This window comes from Phascolarctos cinereus, unplaced genomic scaffold (genome assembly GCF_003287225.1).
Source record: "Phascolarctos cinereus isolate Bilbo 61053 unplaced genomic scaffold, phaCin_HiC Scaffold_8;HRSCAF=390, whole genome shotgun sequence".
Lineage (NCBI taxonomy): Eukaryota > Metazoa > Chordata > Mammalia > Diprotodontia > Phascolarctidae > Phascolarctos > Phascolarctos cinereus.
In genome coordinates, this window is record NW_027556291.1 from 2,654,700 (window position 1) to 2,677,124 (window position 22,425).

The 22,425-nt window shown below is 41.4% G+C and overlaps 1 protein-coding gene across 1 annotated transcript in view; it reads right to left on the reverse strand.

Annotated features, from left to right (window-relative positions):
* Window positions 1-9,000, reverse strand: part of TEX11 (testis expressed 11) — a 148,176-nt gene extending 139,176 nt beyond the window's left edge. Inside the window, exons 1-2 of the mRNA XM_020976509.2 lie at window positions 8,920-9,000; window positions 8,581-8,661 (exon numbers count right to left, since the gene is read on the reverse strand). Coding sequence (XP_020832168.1) covers window positions 8,581-8,661; window positions 8,920-9,000 — 162 coding nt within the window. The remainder of the gene's footprint in view (window positions 1-8,580; window positions 8,662-8,919) is intronic.
* Window positions 9,001-22,425: the final 13,425 nt, after the last annotated feature.

The following is a 22,425-nucleotide window of genomic DNA, read 5'->3' on the forward strand; positions in this document are numbered from 1 at the left end:
ATATTTACAGAAACTACCTTTCTTTCAGTCAAGCAATAATTATTGAGTAAGTGCCTACTATGTGCCAGGCATTAGATACAAAGACAAAAAGAAACAGTTCCTGCCCTCAAGGAATTTATATTCTATTAAAAGAGTTAACAATAGTTATGTAAAGAATATACAAAATTAAAAATATACCTTGGGGGGGGAGGTGTCAGGTAAGGCCTCATGTAGAAGGTGACAGTGTAATGGAGGCAAAGGAGACTAGGAATTCAAAGGCAGGGTGGAGAAATAACTTCCCACCCCAGGAGAAAGCACAGAGATGGGAAATTAGAGGAGGAACAAGGTGGCCAGCTTGGCTAGACCAGACAGTATGGAAAGGAGAACAATACATGATAAGGCTGGAGCCTTATCATTGAGCCCAATGGTGAAGGGTCTTAAATACTAAACAGAGGCCACTTTTTACATGCCTCAGATGTGTATTGAGAGTTCATACAGGGCCATAGCAATTCTGTACCTGGGTAGAATACAACTACACATGTTTCTAGAGAGGCCTTGGACTGAGGCTTTGATCAGGCATAAGAATAAAATAGACCCTTTGGTGAACTTCTAGTTATTCAGTAAGAACTCTTGCATCTCATTCCACATAGATTCTTATTTGTTTAGGCAGCACGGACTGGGAGTCAAGACATAACGAGATTGTAATCCTGGGCCCAACCTAATTAGTCCTTGGTCTGGAGCTTTCCTTTGCCCTTAGCACACTCTAGCTCGTATGATGTTCGGGTGCACTCCTGTTCTATCCTCTTCTATGAATCTGTAAACTGTTCAAGAGCAGCCGCGAGGCCGTTTTCCCCATTTTCATCCCCAGAGCCTCGCCCAGGATATCCCACAAAATAGGCACTAGAGATCTGTTTGCCAAGTTGCTGACCAAGCTGTGTGACTTTAGGCCAGCCACTTGACCTGTCCAGGCCTCAGTACCAGGCCCAGCCACCTTTCTAAAATGAGTACTAGCTGAGCTCTCTGAAGCCTTCTAGCACTGAAATCCCATCACTCACAACATACATTGCAGAGCAGCAACAACCACACGCCCAAAAAGAGTGAAGACAGCAAGCGGCTCAAACAAGGCTTGTGGAAAATCTGCTTTTGGCCTTTCACTTACAAATGGTGCTACTTCTAGGAACTACTGAAGCTACACATGCCTCAAAAATTAATTAAAAAGACTGACAAATGGCATCTACACTCAAGTAACTCACAAACTAGACAGAGTATACACTCAGTTAATGCTCTGCACAGCAGAGTTCACTGGAAATTAAGCTCAATGACATCATTAGGCTAAAATGTGTTTGATCGCTTAACTCCTTAGATCAGTATAAGGCTACTTAGAAAAGATGTTTGAAATAAATTAGGTAGCTTCATTTTTTTACTCATAAAATTCCTTTGTTAATTAGGATAAAGGTGTAAAATAGGTAAAAAAAAAATCAAGTCCCCTTGTGTTGATTCTCTAAGTCCCCAAAGCAATTTTTTCCTTTACAACTCTTGCTGTTTTCTAGATGCTGAAAGCATGTGGATATGATTCAAAATAAACTTTATTCTAACTTCTATAGACAGTCAAATATACAAACTGGAAGAAGAAAATATGAAAAGGAATAAAAAATGACTCTCTTCCCCCTTCCAAGTCGGTGTGACTGACTGGATGCCCAATGATAAAAGTCACTGTCACTTTTTTTCTTTTGGAGGATGAGTTGAACTCATTTCATCAACAGAGGAAACTTGGAGTCCAGAAACTCCCTCCTACAGATGCACACAGACAACACAGTTGCAACCTTGAGGCACAGGCTAGTAGATAAGAGCCAAGACTTGTCCAAGGTCTTTGAGACCCCAAGCTGCCTCCAGAGACACCTACATTAGCTTTGAAATCAGAGCCAACAGATTCTTCTTTATTCATTCCTGGGACTCCTTCTGAGGTTTTTCTTGCTTATTTATCATGGAAATCTTGCTAGGCGTCGTTGCTAGCGGTGTTGCTGTTCTCTTATGCTTTCTTCGCTCAGCATCATTTCACAAAAGTCTTCCCCCTTCGTCTTTTTTGAGCAGTGCAATAACAGCCCAGCCTATTTGTACCCTCTAGTTAGTGCAACTCTTCCCCAATCGTTGGATAAGGAGTGCTTGGCAGAGTGGAGACAGTGCTGGGCTTGCAAGTCAGGAAGCCTGGCATTCCAATCTGGCCTCGGGCTCTTCCACAAGCTGGGTCCCTCTGAGCAAGTCACTTCCCTTCACTTTCCTAACAGGGATCCTAAGAGTACCCGTTCCCTCCCAAGGTGGCTGTCAGGAGATACCATGTGGACAGTGCTTTGCAAACCTTAATGTGCCATACAAATGTGACCTCTTCTTTGCTGCTCAGACTCTTTGTCTATAGCAGGATTCTCTCTCCCCCCCCCCCAAATCAACAGCCTCCCTAGGATATAATCCTAGTGAAAGGATCTGCCACTGGGTCAGAGGGCATGCACATTCATCATATGATTCCAGGTTGTGTTCTCAGGCTCACAGTTCTTTTTCCAAAGCCAGGCTGGTACTCAATCTTAAGGTCTTTTATTATCTTTGTCCATTTGATGGGCACAAGGCAAGGTGTTTTCATGTTAATTTCTTAGATGATTAAACTTTTTTTTTTTTTAACACTTTTGTCATGTGGGTATTGATAATCTGTGTTTCTTTGAAGACTTTCTGTTTTAGAATTTGTTCCACTAGAGCAGATTCTCAAACTTTTTGATCTCAGGACCACCTTACTCTTCAAATTTATTAAGGACTCCCTCCCCACTCCCCAAGGAGCTTTTGCTTATGTGGGTTATATCTATCAGTATTTATTATACTAAAAGTTAAAATTGATAAAATTTTAAAATATGAATTCATTTAAAATAATAATAAACTTATATAACATGTTAACATAACATGGTTTTATGAAAAAAACTATTTTCCAAATTAAAAAAAAGTTTAGTGAGAGAAGTGGCATTGTCCTATACATTTTGGCAAATCCCTTTAATGTCTAGAAGATACTTGGACTCTCCTGTCTGCTTCTGCAGTCCACCTGTCGCAATATGTTGTTTTGGCCTCACACAGAGTTGGTGGGCCAAGGAAGGAGTATTCAAATAGGTAAACGATGTCTCTGAAAATTGTTTCGACCTCTTAGACTCTCTGAAGGGTCTCAGGGACTACCAGTGGTCTGCAGACCACATTCAAAGAACTTCTGGGCTACAGCACCTGGCTGAGCAGCGCTCTGGAGCTGGCTCCATCCTCACCACCTTCATGACTTGGGGATTTAACCTCTCTAGGCTCATCTTGAAGGCCCCTGCCAGCTCCAAATCCTCTGACTTCCAACAACAACCAAGTAGGAGCTGCCCATTTTTCTTCCTCTAAAACATGATTATTTCCTGTCTCCTCTCCCCAAATCTTGGGGTGCCACCAACTCTCTCCAATACTTCAATGGACCACAAGATTTAGAGTTGAAAGAGACTTTGAAACCCTCTTAATTTATAGGTGAGGAAACAACCTCAGGATCCACTATTGTCGTGCTACCATCTGTACCAGCAGAGGGAATACCCATAAGTGGAATAGTAGAAAGAACATTGAATTTAGAATCAGAACACCTGGATTCAAATCTCACCTCTGTTACATAAGACCCATGTGGCCTAAGGCAAGTCACTTAACTTCTCTGAGACTGTTTCCTTCTCTGTAAAATGAGAGCTTCAGACTACATGGCCTTTGGGGTCCCCTTCCAGCTCTAAACCTCTGGTCGTATCCACTCTCCACTTTTCCAACAGATTACATCCATTCTCTCTCTAAACTTCAATATCTCCCTATCTGCTGGCCGCTTCTAAACTTCCTCATCTCTCTCCCATTCTTAAAAACCCCTTACTTGGTGGTGCAGCCCTCCCCCCCCCTCCCCCGTGCGGACACTCTGTATCTGTAGGGTTAGGGCCTTCCTCTTCTCAGCTCAAGTCCTTTAGAAATCAGTCTAAACTAGATGCTTCTACTTCCTCTACAGTCACTTATTTCTAAACCCTCTATAATTTAGCTTCCAACCTCCTCATCCAGTCAAAGCCACCAATGACCTCCTAGGTAGCGTATCCAATGGCCTCTTCTCAGTCTTTATCCATCTTGACCTGTGCAGCCTCTGACACTGCCCTTCACCTTCCTCTCTAGGTTTTGTCACACTGCTCTCTCCTCTTAAGCACTCCCCTTCTCAGTTTCCTTTGATAGACCTTCATCTAGGTCATGCCCATTAATTGCCAGGGTCTGAGGAGCTATCCTGGGCCTTGTGCTCTATTAAGTTGCTTGGTGATCTCATCACCTCCCATGGATTCAATTGTCATCTCCTTGGAGATGACTGCCAGAGTTATGTAGACAGCTCCAGTCTCCTACTATTATCAACTTGCCTTTGGACACCTCAAATTATGTGTCCCATAGTTATCTTAAGCTTAGCACGTCCAAAACTAAACTCATGATCTTCCCTCCAAGCCCTCCCCTCCTCTGACTTTCTCCTTACTACTGACAAGGGCCCCACCATCCTCCCATCATCCAAGCTCATAGCTTCAATGTCGGCCTCAACTCTTCACTCTCACTCAAGCCACTTGGCCAATCTGTTGGCAAGCCTTGACATTTCTCACTTCACATCTCTCTTTGCTCCACTCACAAAGCCACCATCCTAGTCAAGGCCCTTCTCAACTCTCACCTGGAGAGTCTTTAGCCTTCTAATTAGTCTCCTGCCCCAAGTTTCTGCCCTCTCCAAACCACCACCTTCCAACTCAGCTGCCAAAGGGGTTTTCCTAACGCATGCACCGTTCTCAGTACGTCACCTCTGTATTTAACAAACTCTCTGTTATCTCCAGGAACAAATCCAAAGTCCTCTGCTTGCTATTTAAAGCTCTTCCCAAGTTGGCTCCTTCTGATCTGTCCAGTCTACACTCCAGTGACAAAGGCCTGCTGGCTATTTCTCAGAGAAGACCCTCCATTTCCCAGTTCTGTGCCTTTGCACCGGCAGGCCCCCATGCCTAGAATGCTCTCTCCTCACCTCTAGGCTCAGGTGTCACTTTCTAAAAGAAGCCTTTCCCAATCCTCCATGACGCAGTGCTTTTCCACTAAGCTTAACTCCCAGTTCCCCTGGATCTCTCTTCTGTGCACACGGTGGTTTCCATGCAGTCTCCCCCATTAGAAAGTGAGCTCCTTGAGGGCAGGACCGTGTTTTCACCTTTCTTTGTATCCACAGCACTTGGCACCATGCCTGGCACATAGCGAGCTAAGTGCTTATTAACGGATCGATTGACTGAGGAGCTGGGAAAATTTAATGATACTCGTTTTTGAAAACACCCTAGGGCACACCTCAGAACTAGAGGTTAGAAATTTTTAATCAAGATAATGCAAAATTCACCAATACAGTCTAGTCTACCATGCAATTCAAGAGTCATCAACAGCAATATGAAAATGTTCTAATGTACTAATTAGGCTCCCAAGCCTAACCTGGCATCATACAACATTCTTTGACAGAATCACCAAATATCAGTTGACAGACACTGGAGTCCCACCTAGTTCAATCTGTAGCAGAAAAAGGCTCTCACTTCACCAAACCTGACAATCGGTCATTCGGACAACTTAAAGATCTTGAATGAGAGAGAATCTGTTGTCTCCCAAGGCTGCACTGCACATGTCCCCCAACTGCACACATTAAGACATCTGTCTTGAAATCAAGCTCGACTTTTCTGCTTTTCAACTTCTCCCCATTGTTTTTAGTTGCCCCTCTGAGGCCATCCCCTTCCCCTTCCACAAGAGTCCTTCAGATACTTGAAGACTTATATTCTTCCTGAATCTTCTTTTCACCAGTCTAAGCATCCACAATCAATCCTTAGAAGGCATAACATGCAATCACAGAAAGAATTCTGTGCAATGATCCTCTGCTTATTGATATGAAACTAAACTTAAGAGAGAAACGCACTTGCCAAATGTGCTCACCACCGTTGTGAGGGCTATCCTGCCGAGATGGAATGGTATCGGAGGGCTTTCTGAATGAGATCCACAGCCCCTCAAAAATGATTGGCCTGTTTGCTATGTGACATGATGGATTTGGAGTTGAAGGTCCTGGATTCAAATCCAAACTTAGGTACTTACTGCCTGAAGCAAGTCACTTCCTTTCTCTGGACCTCAGTTTCCTCATCTGCCAGATGGCTTCTAAGGGCTTGCCTAGCCTTAAGTCTATGATAGTCTAAAGAAGGCCTAGTGTCTGGATTATGACATGCAGCTGGATGAGGAGCACTTTGACTTCGTCCATAGATATAGCGACCTTGGATAATGAGCTGGACCCAGAGTCGAGGAGAAAGCAAATCAGATGGCATTTAGGAAACCGTGCATCCCTTTCCCTGCCCATCTTGTAACACTGACATCGTTCCCGTGATGCCCATAGATGTGAATCATGGCACACCACGATCTCGGCAGAATCCCAAATGTCAGATTCCCACAGGGCAAGAGCAAGGCATAATGGATACAAGTAGGATATAGAACATTACCAGCAATAACTTGGGTAACAGGGGACTGGCCAAGCCTAGCCCTTCCAAGAATGGGCTTCGAAGCATGTGCAGGTACAGTGTTCTCTGTTTCCCAGTCTACTAACCATGTAGTGAAGAAATAGGCTTTTAACTGGCTGCTGAACCATAACTGGGTACACATTCAAAAGTCACTGATGAGCCAGTGAATCTGTCTCACTCCCCTTCTTTCTCTCTCCTTCCCTCCTCCCTCCTTTCCACCCACCCACCCATCCATCCATCCATCCATCTGCTTCTCCCCCTACCCCACTCCTTTTTCTCTGCTACCTTGCAATAAGGAGCATTGTAAGCTTCCAGGTAGAAAGAGAAGACTTTTTTCCTTACCTGGGCAGACATGTAGCCATGCCCATGACACAGCTGTTTTCTATCTCTATTGCGTCTCTTCTTTCCTGCCCTAAGGGAGAACATGCTGGAATAGGGGCTTGAGCCAAGAGTATTTGAATGAAGTCTCTAAACCGTCAGGGGTAACGCCAGAGCCCACAGCCCAGCTCTAGGAAGACTGACTCCTCGATGCGAGTGGGAGTCAGGATAAGGATGCTGAACTCTTACATGGGCTACGCTGGCATGCAAGAAATGACAGAAAAAATATCAAGCATACCTACAGCTAAAACAGGAGATGTAGCAAAAGTTCTTTAAAGTGTGCAAACACGTTTCAACATGTCCCTTGCACTAAGTCTGTAGAGAGAAAATATTTAAGGAAATAAGGTATCTGGCACATAGTAAAGATGTTAGCTACCTATTAATATGATCACGTTTCAGAATAATCTTGGTACACGACCATAAAATGCCGAGACCCCAAGAGCTGGAAGAGACCTCAGTGACTGCCTGTCTGATCTCTTCAGTTCAGAGATGCATATCAGAAATCGAGCTGAGTCGTTGAAAGAACATTTTTGTGACCAGACTTGACTCCAAAGAAGAGGTGGGGAAATGCACCTCCCTCCCCCCTTTGCAGAGGCAGGGCTACAAGCACATTCTAATGGCTCTACTAATGTGTGGGGTCGTCTGGGGAGGGCGAGGACAGAGGGACATATTTGGAACTGAGGATGCTGTTCAAACAAAAATATCAACACATTTTTAAAAGAATCCATTTGGAACCCCATTCCCTTTTTAAAATATGAAGCAGAGCAGCCCTTTTTGGGAAGCCCTCCCTTGGAGCAGGCCACCCCTGCCCCCGTATGATTTGAGCTCTCCCCATATTCCATTTCCTCTGTGACAAGAGACTGGCAGCATGGGTACACCATGGGCCTGGGGGAGGTCGCTGGAGAGAAGGGCAGAAGCGGGAGTAGAAAGGGGAAGAAGGGTCCCAAATTGAATTTCTCTGACCTTATCATTATACTACAGCCCAGCCATGGGAATGGGTCAGACACTGCCAAGATCCGCATGCGTCTGAACTACAAACGTCCAGCCCCTGCACCGCAGAGATGCCAATAACTACTCTGAATTCGATTTGCTCATGCTTGTCCCCAAAGTACCATTGCTTCAGGGGGCATGAAATTTAGAAATGTGTTCTGGTTTCATGAGAAAAGGGGAAGCAAAGAACTTACCTATTTTCAATTTGTTTTTGATTAGCTCACCCTTAGTAAACAAGCTTCAAATCTAGGCATTTACCAGAAGAGCTCGGTCCAAAGTGAAATCTTCAGAGAGCTTCAGGAAACAGCTAGAAGCCTTTCTAAAAGGCAGGGGTGGGGGGGTGGGCTAAGGGGCTGAGGAGAGTGGCAGGGCCGACAGCTTTGAAAACAAAAGCTGAGAAGTGCACAGCACAGAACAAAAGAAAGCCAACAAGGAAGCCAAGAAAGGCCAGGCAGCTTGGAAAACAGTGTGTAGTATCTGTTACCTAGGTTTTCTTGAAATGGACATTTGCCGTTTGATACTGAATTCTCTCTTATGGTCTGCTGTGTACATGGCAGGGTTTGGGTTTCTTTTCTCATTTTGTATTCGAGTTTAAAATAAAAACATTTACACACATACACACACCCCCAGAAAAAAAGAAAAGAAAAAAAGCCGAGATTTCACTCACCACTCCGGGCAGTCTCATCAGCATATCTTTGCAGCGTTGGATGCACGTGACTGCTCGCTGAAAATCCCCTTGAGCAACAGCCTAAGAAAGCGAGAGAGCCAATAATTGCTTAGAATGAAAAGGGGAACAATTCTTTGTAGGATTTTCTCCTCTTTTCAGCAAAGCCAGTTCTTACAGCCAGACACTCGATGCACACAGGCCCCCACTCCCCAAAGGGTCAGCTCCAAGTGCCGGACACAGCTACCTGTTCTACTGCTGTGCAACCTTCAGGTGGTATTGAATGCCGACGGGAGCCTTGCTCCAAATAGAACAATTCTTTCTCGTGTCCCCAAATCGTACGTTGTCTAGGAAGTTCAAGCAGCAGTTGGGGAAAATTGGTGACAGTCTCTTCAAATGGCCCCAACTAGTATGAATTTTCATTCATTGGGTATGATGGTGGCCATCCTCCGGTTACAGCGACCAAACCGCGTGGTCAGCCCCCAAGCACCTTCAGTAAGAGCAGAGAGCTAGCTAACGGTGGCTAACATCTGTACAGGTTTTTAAGGTTTGCAGCTAGGTGGTGCTGCAGTAGATAAGGTGCAGGGCCTAGAGTCAGAGGAAGACTCATCTTCCCAAGTTCAAATCCTGCCTCAGACACTTACTACCGTGACCCTGGGCAAGTCACTTCACCTGTTTGCCTCAGTTCCTCATCTATAAAGTGAGCTGGTGAAGGAAATGGCAAACCATTCCAGTATCTTTGCCAAGAAGAGTCTTTGTCTGGAAGAGTTGGGCATGGCATGCAGAGTGCTTTACAAATATCTCATTTGACCTCACAACAACTTGAGGAGGCAGGTATTATCTCCATTTTACAGATGAAGAAACTGAGACAGAGGTGAAGTGACTGGCTAAGGAAGTGTCTGAGGCAGGATTTGAACTCAGGGCCCAACTCCAAGTCAAGGGCTCTATCCACTGGGCCAGCTAGCTTCCTCAAGTATTATTAGGAACCTACCGAGTATAACCAACCTTGCTGAAGGGAAGAGGTAAGGAGCTAGCCAGATAAATGAGACCTATCCTGAAGGAACTTTTGGCTTACTGGGGGCTTTAGCCTCATACCACAGATAAACATTAGCCTCTAGAAGCACAAAATGTTACGCATGAGATTAGATGAAGGAAAGATTGCTAATGGTTTGGAAGATTAGGATAGGCTTCATGGCCCCATAAGAAAGGGGTTTCTCCAGCACTTTTGGAGAAAAAACTCTTTGGGTTCCTGTCCCCCCCCCCATTTTCCTCTCTTACTTCCCATCTCTGCAGGTGCTCCCTCGACCAATGAAGGCGACAGCTTTGATGCCGTCCAGGCTCCAGTTTGCTGAGATACCCCCCACCTCTCCCTCTGCTGACCAAGCCCCTGCAACTAAGCCTTTTTCCCTTCGAGACCCAGCTGATTGCAATCGAATCTCCTCTGACACGGGCTTCTATGGGGAACTTTCTTAAAGGGGCACCAGGTTACAAAGAGCAGACCCTCAATGAACTCACATCTCACAGATTACAAAATAGCATCCCGGGTGTTAGGCATTTCATAAATACGTCGGGATTATTCCTCCAGGTGAGGGCTAAGGAAATGAAAATGCTGGGTGCCAATGGGCGTGGGTGTATGCATTTGAACCAAAGAATCTCTGCAAGGGTCTCCCAGCTCTAAAGTTCTCTACAGACCCTGTGTCGGACAAGACTTCTTCAGTCTTGGTATCTTAATAACAATTAAGATGGCAACATTTTCTACAGCCTTCTTCATATTGATTTACTACACGTGCCCTTCACTGTTTCACAGAAACCAAGAGTACCAACTAGCACTCCACCGTTTTTCTTAGAAATCAAGGCTCTATTGTAACCACTTGGGCTAGTTTTGATCACATACCCAATTTTTCAGGGCCAGAAATGAAATCTTTGTGGGAGCCAAGGGTTGCACCCCTTCACCACCACCACTGCCCTAGAGGCAGCCGCAAGCCGGGGCCAACACCAACAAAAGTAAGTTGCTCATCTTTATGTAGTAATCACTACTGGAGTACAGGTGCTAACTGGGAGTAACCAAGATTCTACCAGGAATAGAAACTATATCAGCAGATTAAAGGACCCAGGTTTACCCTTGTTAGTCAAGAAAGATAAAATTCCAAAGCTGCTTCTGAACCATTGTTTTCAGGCCCAGAGGAAGGTGAAGGGAGGAAAGTGAAGCAAACAGAGTCCCAGGCAATGGGGAAAAACCTGAATCCCAAGGTTCCACTGTTTGTTGTTGGGAGATTGCTGAAATCTGTCTAAATCAGTGGTCTCCAAACTCTTCTGGTCACACACCCTATCAGTAAAAAAAAAATATCCTGAGTACGCAGGCCCAACATATGTATTTACTTATTAATAAATTATAGACATAGACTGCTGCATTAGTAATTATATGCACTGTAAAACTTAAAAAAGGATGAGATAAAGATGAAATAACATTTTATCCCAAGGGCAATAGGAAGCCACTGAGATTAGCCAAAGAGGGAGAGTCACATGGTCAGATCTGTGCTTAAGGAAAATCACTTTAGCAGTAGCATCTAGGGTGAATCCGAGTGAGGAAAGACCTGAGGTAAGAAGGCTGCTGCAAGCACTCATGGGTGAGGTAATGAGAGGCAGAACTAGGGTGGCAGCTCTGAGTGGAGAGAAGGGGACCAGGGGAGAGATGTCCTGGGCGACAAAATGACCAGATTTGCCACTGATGTGATATATGGGGTGAGGGAGAGTGAGGAGTCAAAGGTGAGGATGTGGGTGACTGGAAAGATGATAGCGTCCTTGCAGAAAAGGGGTGATAATTAAATGAGAAAGACCACAACTCATCCATTCTGTATCCTGTGTCACTTACTCTATCCCCCCCACCTCCCCTATGCCAACCTGGGTAATACTCCAATTAGACTAGCCCAGAAAGGTGGAGTCCAGAGCTTCCATCGCAGAAAGTAGATGAGAGTGAGGAGATATAAGGCTGGGTGTGTATTGGCTACAGCTGTGAGGGCAGGATGTGCCCCATCCTCAAACTCTTCCAAATCAGTTAATCACACACTCCTTGGGGTCACTTTGTAGCTCACTAATCTAGATGGCAAGCTGGCCTCCTACCAATCTCCTAGAGCTCTGGTGTTCAAAATACTGCCTGCTCCTCCATCTTGGAATCTTTTCATTGAAGCCCTTCTCCTGTTTGTGCCCCCACTAACTCTCAGCCATGGCTAACTCCTACCATCTAGCCTCCCCTCCCTTACTCCTAAGCTGCCCAGAGCTGTTGGGACAAACAAACATCAGGAAATCTTGCTGACTTGTCCACTACACACTTCGACTATCTGGCCCCAACAGGGCTCTTAATGTTGCAAGGCAAAGTGATTTTCATGCTTCCCAAAGCAGCTGTTGCAAATCTCTTCAAACCCCAATTTCACTCCCTCCTTCTTCCCCTCCTTCCCCATTCTTAGCAGATAACCTCACCTCCAACCTAGCCAAAAAGATTAAAGCCCTCTGCTGGGAATTAACCTCTACTCTTTCCTCCTCTCAATGTCCTCACTTATTCTCTCCTCCTTCCCTTTAGTCTCAGAGGACCAGGTGGCCCTCTTCTTTGCTAGCCTGTCACCATTCCATCCCCAACTCAGTCTTATCCCCTCCTATCTCCTCTGTGACCTTGCTCTAGCAATAACTCCCTTATCTTCACTCCCTCCCTTGACAGAATCACAGAATTTCAGAATTCTAAACAGACCTGAATCCACCTAGTGGTACTGCCCTCTAGGCCAGAGATGTCAAACAAAAAGCCTGCATGCCTCCAAAACAGCGCTATACCAACTAAATTCAAATGTAAAAGGAAAATTTTAACAAAATAAATAAAAATACAACATAGATAATGTTAATTTGTGGTTTTTCACAGACCTGCAGTGATGCATTTCATTTTTCATTAATTATTCTATTTATTTGTTACATTTTGAGTTTCAAGTTTTCTCCCTCCAACCGTCTCTACCTGTATTACAGAAAGCCAACATTTGACGTGTGTGTATCTGTGTGTGTATCTGTGTGTGTGTGTGTGTGTGTGTGTGTGGTGTATACACACACACACACACACACACACAGAGCTACATACTTTCACATATCAGACCTTCCTCTGGAGGTGGATGGCATTTTCCTTTATAAGTTACAGTTGATAGGAATAATCACATTACTCAGAATAGCTTAGTCATTCACAGTCACTTTGAATAATATTGCTGTTACTGTATACAATGTTCTCTTGGTTCTGCTTGTTTCACTCATGGGTGTTTTTCTAAAACCAGCATGCTCATCATTTCTTATAACACAGTAGTATTCCATCACAATCATATGCATAATTTATTCAGCTATTAACCAGTTGATGGATATCCCCTCACTTTCCAGTACTTTGCCACCACAAAGAAAGCTGCTATAAATGTTTGAGAACACATTAAATTCTTTTCCTTTTTCCCAATCACCTTGGGAAACAGATCTAATAGTAGTATAGCTAGGTCAAAGGGTATACAGAGTGTTATAATTCTTTGGACATAATTCCAAATTACTTTCCAAGATGGCTGGATTGGTTCATTAGTGAGCCAATTTTTCCACATCCCCTTCAACATTTGTCATTTCCCCTTTCTACCATTTTAGCTAATCTGATAGGTGTGAAATAGCATCTGATTTGTTTTAATTTGCATCTAATTAATAACGATTTAGAGCATTTTTTCATATGACTACATAGCTTTGATTTCTTCTTCCCAAAACTACCTGGTCATATCCTTTGGCCATTTAATAATTGGAGAATAACTCATATTCTTATAAATTTGACTCAGTTCTCTATATATTTGAGATATAAGGCCTTTATTCAAGAAACTGGCTATAAAAATTTCCCCCCCTATTTTCTGCTTTCCTTATAATCTTGACTACATTACTTTTATTTATACAAAACCTTTTTAATTTAATGTAATCAAAATCACCCATCTTATATCCCACAACACTATCTTGTTTATTCATAAATTCTTCTCTTATCCATAAATCTGATAGGTAATATGTTCCATTCTCCTCTAATTTACTTATAATATCTTCCTTTAAGGTCACGTATCCATTTTGACATTAAATGGTGTGAGATATTGGTCCATACCTAATTTCTTTTTCTTTTTTTGTATATTTTTTTCATACCTAATTTCTGCCAGACTGCTTTCCAATTTTTCCAGCAATTTTTACCAAAGAGCGAGTTCTCAGCCCAAATGCTTAAATCTTCGCATTTATCAAACACAAGGTTAGTACAGTCATTTACTGCTGTGTATTGTATACTTATTCTATTTCTTAGCCAGATAATTTTGATAATTACCACCTTGCAATACAGTTTAAAATCTGGTGCTACTAGACCTCCTTCCTTTACATTTTTTTTCATTAATTCCTTTGATATTCTTGACCTTTTGTTTTTCCAAATGATTTGTTATTTTTTCTAGCTCAATAAAATAATTTTGGGGGGCAGCTAGATGGCTCAGTGGATAGAGCACTGGCCCTGGATTCAGGAGGACCTGAGTTCAAATCCGGCCTCAGACACATAACACTTGCTTAGCTGTGTGACCCTGGGCAAGTCACTTAACCCCCATTGCCCAACCAAAAAAAAAAAAAAGAAACAAAATAAAATAATTTTTGTTAGTTTAATTGGGATGGCACTGAATAAGTGATTAGTTTAGGCAGAATTGTTATTATATTGGCTCAGCCCACCAATGGACAATTAATATTTTTCCATTTATTTAAATCTGACTTTATTTGAATGAAAAGTGTTTTATAATTATGTTCATGTAGTTCCTGAGTTTGTCTTGGCAGATATAGTCCCAGGTATTTCATATTGTCTATAGTTATTTTAAATTAAATATCTCTTATCATCTCTTCTTGCAGGTCTTAGTTGGTAATAAATAAAAATGCTAATGATTTGTATGGGTTTATTTTATATTCTGCTACTTTGCTAAAATTATTGTATCAACTAATTTTGTAGTTGAATCTCTAGGATTTTCCAAGAAAGTATCATATAGTCTGCAAAAAGAGATAGCTTTATTTCCTCATTACCCATTCTTATTCCTTCAATTTCTTTTTCTTCTTTTATTGCTATTGCTAGCATTTCTAGTACAATATTGAATAATAGTGGTGATAATGAGCATCTTTGCTTCACTCCTGATCTCATTAGGAAGGCTTCTAGCTTATCCTTGTTATAGATAATGCGTGCTGATAGTTTTAGGTAGATGCTTCTTATCATTTTAAAGAAAAACTCATTTATACCCATGCTTTCAAGTGTTTTAATAGGAATGAGTGTTGTATTTTGTCAAAAGCTTTTTCTGCATCTATTGAGATAATCATATGATTTTTGTTACTTTTGTTATTCATATAATCAATTATATTGATAGTTTTCCTTATATTGAAATTCCTGATACAAATTCCATTTGGTCACAATGTATAATCTGTGTGATATATTGCTGTAGTCTCCTAGCTAATATTTTATTTAGGATTTTTGCATCAATATTCATTAGTTAAATTGATCTATAATTTTCTTTCTCTGCTTTTGTTCTTCCTGGTTTACATATCAGCACCATATTTGTTTCATAGAAGGAGTTTGGTAGGACTCCTTCTTTGCCTAGTATTCCAAATAATTTATTCAATATTGGAATTAATTGATCCTTAAATGTTTGGTAAAATTCACTTGTAAATTCATTTGGTCCTCATGCTTTCTTCTTAGGAATTTCATTTATGGCCTGTTCAATTTCTTTGTCTAAAGTGGTTTTATTTAGATATTCTATTTTCTCTTTTGTTAATCTAGGCAGTTTATATTTTTTTAAGTATTTTTCCATTTCACTTAGATTGTTAAATTTATTGGCATATGATTGGGCAAAATAACTCCTAATAACTGCTTTAATTTCATTTTCATTGGTGGTGTATTCACCCTTTTCATTTTTGATACTAGTGATTTGGTTTTCTCACTTTTTAAAATCATGCTAACCAATGGTTTATCTATTTTATTGTTTTTCCCCCATAAAACCAGCTCCTAGTGGTTTTTTTTTTATTAATTTGATGGTTTTCTTACATTCAATTTTATTAATCTCACCTTAGTTTTCAGGATTTTCAATTTGTTGTTTAATTGGGGATTTTTAATTTGTTATTCTTCTGGGTTTTTTTTTATCATGCCCCCAATTCATTGATCTGTTCTCTCTCTTGATGTAAGCAGTTAAAGATATAAAGTTTCCTCTAATTACCATTTTTGCTGCATCTCATAAGTTTTGATATGTTGTTTGATTGTTATCATCCTCTTTAATAAAATTGTTTCTGTAATTTGTTCTTTGACCCACTCATTCTTTTAAATTAGGTTATTTAGTTTCCAATTAACTTTTAATCTATTTCCATGGTCCTTTATTAAAGGTAGTTTTATTACATTATGATTTGAAAAGGATACATTCAATATTTCTGCATTTAACTATAAGGTTTTTATGCCTTGATATGTGGTCAATTTTTTGTAAAGGTGCCATGTACCACTGAGAAAAGGTATATTACTTTCTATTCTCATTCAATTCTCTCCAGATGTCTATCATATCTACCTTATCTAAGATTCTATTCAGCTCCTTGACTTATTTCTTATTTATTTTTTGGTTAGATTTATCTAGCTCTGAGAGGGGAAAGTATAAGTCCCCCCACTATTATGGTTTTGCTCTCTATTTCCACCTGTAATTCATTTACCTTTTCCTTTACAAATCTAGATGCTATAGCATTTGGTACATATATGTTTAGTATTGATATTACTTCATTATCTATGGTACCTTTTAACATGTCATTTTCCTGCTTATCTCTTTTAATTAAATCTATTTTAGCTTTAACTTTGTCCGAAATCATGATGACTATTCCTGCTTTTTTACATCAACTGAAGCATAATAAATTCTACTCCAGCCCATATTTTTACTGTCTTTTTTTTTTTTTTGCTGATACCTTTTTTTTGGGGGGGGGGGCTAGGCTATTGGGTTGCCCAGGGTCATACAGCTAGTAAGTGTCAAATGTCTGGTCTGACAGCGAATTTGAACTCAGGTCCTCCTGACTCCAGGGCCAGTGCTCTATCCACTGCGCCACCTAGCTGCCCCTGTCTCTCATTTTTAAGTGTGTTTCTTGCACACAGCACATTGTCTAGTTCTGATTTTTTATCTATTTTGCTATATGTTTCCACTTTATGGGTTAGTTCATCCTACTTGCATTTAAAGTCATAATAACTAGTTGTGTATTTCCCTCCATCCTATTTCCCCCCACTGTTGTCTGTCTGTCTCTATGTGTGCGTGTCTCTCTCTCTTTCTCCCCCTCCCTCTCCCTCCTATCTACCCTATCCCTCCTCAGAAGTCTAGTTTACTTGTGACTACTGGCTCCCTAATCTACACACCCTTCTAAGACTCCCTTCCTTATCCTATCCCCATGCCCTCCTACTTCTCTGCAAGTTAAGACTTTTAGACCCAACTAGATGTAACCCAGTTCTGATGAGAATAAGGTTCCTGTGCTATGCCCCCTCCACCCTATCCTCCCCTCCACTGTAAAAAGTTCTTCCATTCACACCTCTTTTGTATAAGATAATTTGCTCCACTTTATCTCCTTCTACCCAACTTTATTTTTTAGGATCGTCCCCTCACAATCAACTCAAACCCAAGCCCTCTATCTAAATTCTTTCTAACTACCCTAATAATGATAATATTCTTAAGAGTTACAAATATAATTTTCCCCATGTAGGACAGTAATCAGTTTAACCTTATAAAATCTCTTATGATTAGTCTTTCATGTTTATCTTCTTATGTGTTTTGTACTTAAGTCAAATTTTCCATTCAGTTCTTGTCTTTTCCTCAAGAATGTCTGAAAGTGGGGCAGCTAGATGGCGTAGTGGATAGAGCTCCTGCCTTGGAGTCAGGAGGACCTGAGTTCAAATCTGGCCTCAGATACATAACACTTATAAGCTGTGTGATCCTGGGCAAGTCACTTAACCCCACTGCCTAGCCAAAAAGCAAAAAAAAAAAAAAAAAAAAAAAACCAAACCCAAGAATGCCTGAAAGTCCTTTCATTCATTAAATATCCATTTCCTCCCTGCAATATTAGACTCAGTTTTGTTGGGTAAGTTATTCTTGGTTGCAAACCCAGCTCCTTTGCTTTTCAGAATATCATATCCCATTCCTTTGGTCTTTTTATGTAGAAGCTCCTAAATCTTGTGTTATCCTGACTATAGCTCCACAATATTTGAATTGTTTCTTTCTAGTTGCTTGTAATATTTTGTCCTTGACCTGGGAGCTTTGAAACTTAGCTATGATGTTTTTGTGAGTTTTCATTTGGCGATCTCTTTCATATGGTGATTGGTAGATTTTTTCCACTTCTGTTTTACCCTTTAGTTCTAAAACTTCAGGGCAATTTTCCTTAATAATTTCTTGGAGTATAAAGGGGATTTGTTCTGTGAAGTTTGGATTCAGTCAAAGGGCCACACCTGAGGACTTAGAAAGCCACATTTGGCCTTGAGGCTGCAGTTCCCACCCCTGGTCTATTCTTTTCTTGATCATGACTTTCAAATAGTCCAACAATTCTTATATTATCACTCCTCAATCTGTTTTCCAGGTCAGTTGTTTTTCTAATGAGATGCTTCATATTTTCAATTTTTTCCATCTTTTGTTTATTTTATTATTTCTTGATGTCTTATGAAGTCATTAGTTTCCCTTCACTCAATTCTAATTTTTTAAGGAGTTATTTTCTTCAGTAAGTTTTTGGACCTCTTTTTCCAATTGGTTGACTTTCTTTTCATAATTTTCTTGAATTACTCTCATTTCTTTTCCCAATTTTTCCTTTACCTCTCTTATTTGATTTTTAAATTCCTTTTTAAGCTATTCCAAGAATTCTTTTTGGGCTTATAACCATTTTACAGTTTTCTTGGAAGCTTTACAAATAGCTGTTTTGACTTAATTATCTTCTTCTGAGTTTGAACCCTGAGCTTCTCTATCACCAATGTAACTATCTATGGTCAGGTTCTTTTTCTGTTGTTTGCTCATTTTTAAAAAAAGCAGCATATTTCTTGGCTGTTAAATTTATATTAGGGTTGGGTTCTACTTCTGGGGTATGGGGGATTATGTCTCAAGCTTCAGATTTTTTTGTGTTACTGTTTTCAGAACTCTATGGGGGAGGGTTGTCTTTGCCTTTTTGCTTTTTCCAACGTACTATGATCCAGATCAGGTGCAGTCACTGTTCTCCCAGCTTACATCTTGGTTTATGAGTGACCTCAGGTCACGTTCCACCTCTGAGCTAGGACCAGATTCCCTCCCTTCCCCTATGCCACTGCCACAAATGCTCTCAATCCCCATGGTCCTGGAAACGCAAGATAGGCCTCCATTCTCCACAAGCACAAGTTCACTCCTCTGCCCTGGAATTGAAATCAGGGATTCTGCTCTCCTGTGAGTGAGCACAGTCCTCTCCACCCAGGAACCATGATCAGGGCCTCACCCCTCTACAACTGCCATAGCATGAGACCACTTCTGGTTAATGTGCCTGGGCCCTGTGTCCAGTGCCAGCAAAGTGTTGCTCCCCCACCCCAATCTTGTCCTGATCAACTGCCTGACATTCCTACTGTCTGTGGGGTAAAAATGCCCCCAAGGCTTGCTGTTTATTGACAATGATATCCACACTTTACCCCTAGTCAGACCAACAGTCAGGAGATCATATCCTCTAAGTTGTCTTAGGCTGGACAACTGTTTTACCTCAACTTTTCATTATTTCTCCTGCTCTAAAATTCAATTTGAGCCATTGTTCTAAGTTCTTTGGAGGGAAGTTTGGGAGAGCCAGGTCATTTCCTGCCTTATTCTGCCATCTTCCCACAATCCCTCAGGAAAGCCAGGGATCCCCCTCTGTTACAGTTTAATACTACTGCTCCACACCACTTCTCTCCATATTTTCCACAAGGATGACATGAGAGATTTTATATGCTTTGCTAAAATCTAGACACATTATGTATAGAATTCCCCTCATCTCCTGATTTACTAAATTTGTTCAAATAAAGTTAGTCTAGTATAGTCATAGGCAGGTAAGGTGTGCTACAGTATACTGAAGGCCTGGAATCAGAAGACCTGAGGTCACATTTGGCCTCAGACACTGGTTGCGTGATCCTGGGCAATCATTTCACCTCCGTTTACTTTATTTTTCTCAGCTATAACATGGGGCTCATAATAGCACCTCCTCCCAAGGTTGTTGTGAGGATCAGTTAAGAAAATATTTGTAAAGCACTTACTTAACACAGGGTCTGGCATGTAGTAAGTACTTAATGTGTGTTTCCTTCCTTCTTGATGAAGTCATTCTGGCTCTTTTTGATTGCCACTTTCTTTTCTAAATGTTGACTAATCATTTATTTAATAATATGTTATAGAATTTCTTCCAGGAACCCAATTCAGGCTTTGAGGAGGCTTAGGGATAGGAAGACCTCTAAAGAGGCTGCTATGAGAGGCCTGGAGAAGAAGAAAAAGGAACAGATTCAAGAAACATTGTGGAGATGGAGTAGACAGGGTGCCGATGGGCCTGGTGACTAGGTGTAAGAGGTGGGGGAGGGGACAGCCAAAGACAGTACTCAATGGGATTAACTATTTCTGAAGGCTGTATACACAGAAAGCACTGGACCAATGAAGGAACACTAGTGCCTTGAACAAAAATAATGACACTGAGAGGAGGCACAGGGTTAGGGGTCAAGAAAGTGGGTTCAGTTGAGAATCCAGGTAAGGATTGGAGGAAGATATTTGAGAGTTATATGCATATATATGCATATATACACATATATGTACATTGTACACACATATAAACACATGCAGTATATGTACCCACCTGGGTATACAAATATAAACATATATGTGCATATGCATATATACATGGGTAAACTGCACATCTAATATGTGTATTTTTGTGTTGAGGCTATGGAAGTAAATATGATTACCAAGAAAAAGAGTGAAAAGAGAGAAGGACATATAACAGACTTGTGGGGAACACCTAACTTAAGGAACCAGGAAGAGGAGGAGAGCAAGGGGGAGGTCAAAGGAATCATTAGAATAGTAGGGGAACCGGAGGCAGCAAGGTGGCAACATGGATAGAGTACTGGCCCTGGAGTCAGGAGGACCTGAGTTCAAATCCAGCCTCAGACATTTGACATTTACTAGCTGTGTGGCCCTGAGAAAGTCACTTAAGCCCATTGCCCAGCCCCCCCCCAAAAAAAAAGAGAAATAGGAGAACCTGGAGAGTGGGTGAGAGCAACAGCATGAAAAGCTGCCAACTGGTCAGGAAGATGCAAGGACTGTATCGTTGAGTAGAAGGTCAGCGAGGGCTCTGGAGACAACAGTCTCAGTAGAATTGATGTAGACAGCAGCCAGATTGTAAGGGGTTAAAGAAAAAGTAAGTAAGCGAGGAAGAAGAGAACCTGGGTTTAGAGATAGGCATCCTTCTCCAGAAGTTTAGCAGTGAAGAGCTGGACAAAGCAGACCAGCTAGGAGGTTTCAGGATTAGGACAACTTGATCATGTCTGCAGGCAGGTGGAAAGCAGCCATTAGTGAAAGAAGATACTGAATATATAAGAGGGCAGGGCAGGAACTATGGCTGGGGGGCAGTGCACATGTGACTGGCCTTGATTGCTGTGAGGAGGTTTTCTTTCTTTTTTATTTTTTGTTGTAAGACATGACACTGAAGGAAGAGAAGGAGAATATTGGGAAATAAAGGGGATGCAAAAACAAAAGATATCCTTTTTTTTTTTGAGAGAGAGAGAGAGAGAGAGAGAGAGAGAGAGAGAGAGAGAGAAGGGATGACTGGTGGATCAAGGTCCAAGAGAAAGCATAATGGAAAGTGATCAAAGACGCCAGTAGAGTAAGTAATTATCCTCAATCAGTTTAGAGATGTCATCTCTCTTCTGTGGCTAGAAAGGAGAGAAAAGAATGATGCTGAGTTTTGAAGTATGAAAGAAGTCCAGACAAACTCGCATCAAATGTCCTCAAGTGAAGTAAAAGGCTAGGTCATCTGCTGTAAGGGAAGACAATTAGTGGCAAGAAGGAAAATGAAGAGGTTAGGAATGAGAGAAGGAATCAATAAGGGCCAAATATTAAAGTCCAACATGAGTGTCTACCATCAATTTGTAATGATTAAATAAACTCAACTTCTTGACTTCTCCAGCAATGCTGAGCAGCCCTCAAGCAAGAGCAGGGGAAAAAAACAAAAACAAACAAACAAAACAACGTTAGAGGTTACCCAGGGATGAAAGTATGCCGGTCAAGAGCCATATAAAGTCATAAGGGCAAGAGACTCTAAAGTCATAGTTAGAGAGACAGCAAACTGGCAAATCATGGAAACAAGTGGAATCAGAGTGAGGGATATGGAATGAGAACCTAAAGGTGGTTCAGAAGACCAAAACAGTGAAACGAACATTAGTGGGAATGAGAGATTAGAAGAATTAGAAGGATAGAAGGCTGTAGTCAGGAGTAGACTTTTAAAGTTCTGTGCCTTGAAGGTTCTGCAACTCTGAAAGTTAATGAGGTCTAAGGTGTGACCATGTTTGCTATGTAGCTGAATCAGGGTGGAAGAAGGATGTCATTGCAAAGGAAGAGATTGAGTAATTAACAGGTCAGGTTGCTAAAGAAGTCATCAGCACGAATAATGAAGTCCCTGGGGATAATAACAAGGAATGGGCTAAGCCAGCTATCACTAAATTCATTTTTTAAAAATTGAGGAAATGACCTGAAGAATTGGTAGATAACAGTAAAAAAGAGTGGGAGAAGGTGGTACAAATAAATTGAATGGAGCATGGAAAAAGAAAGGTCTGGGCTT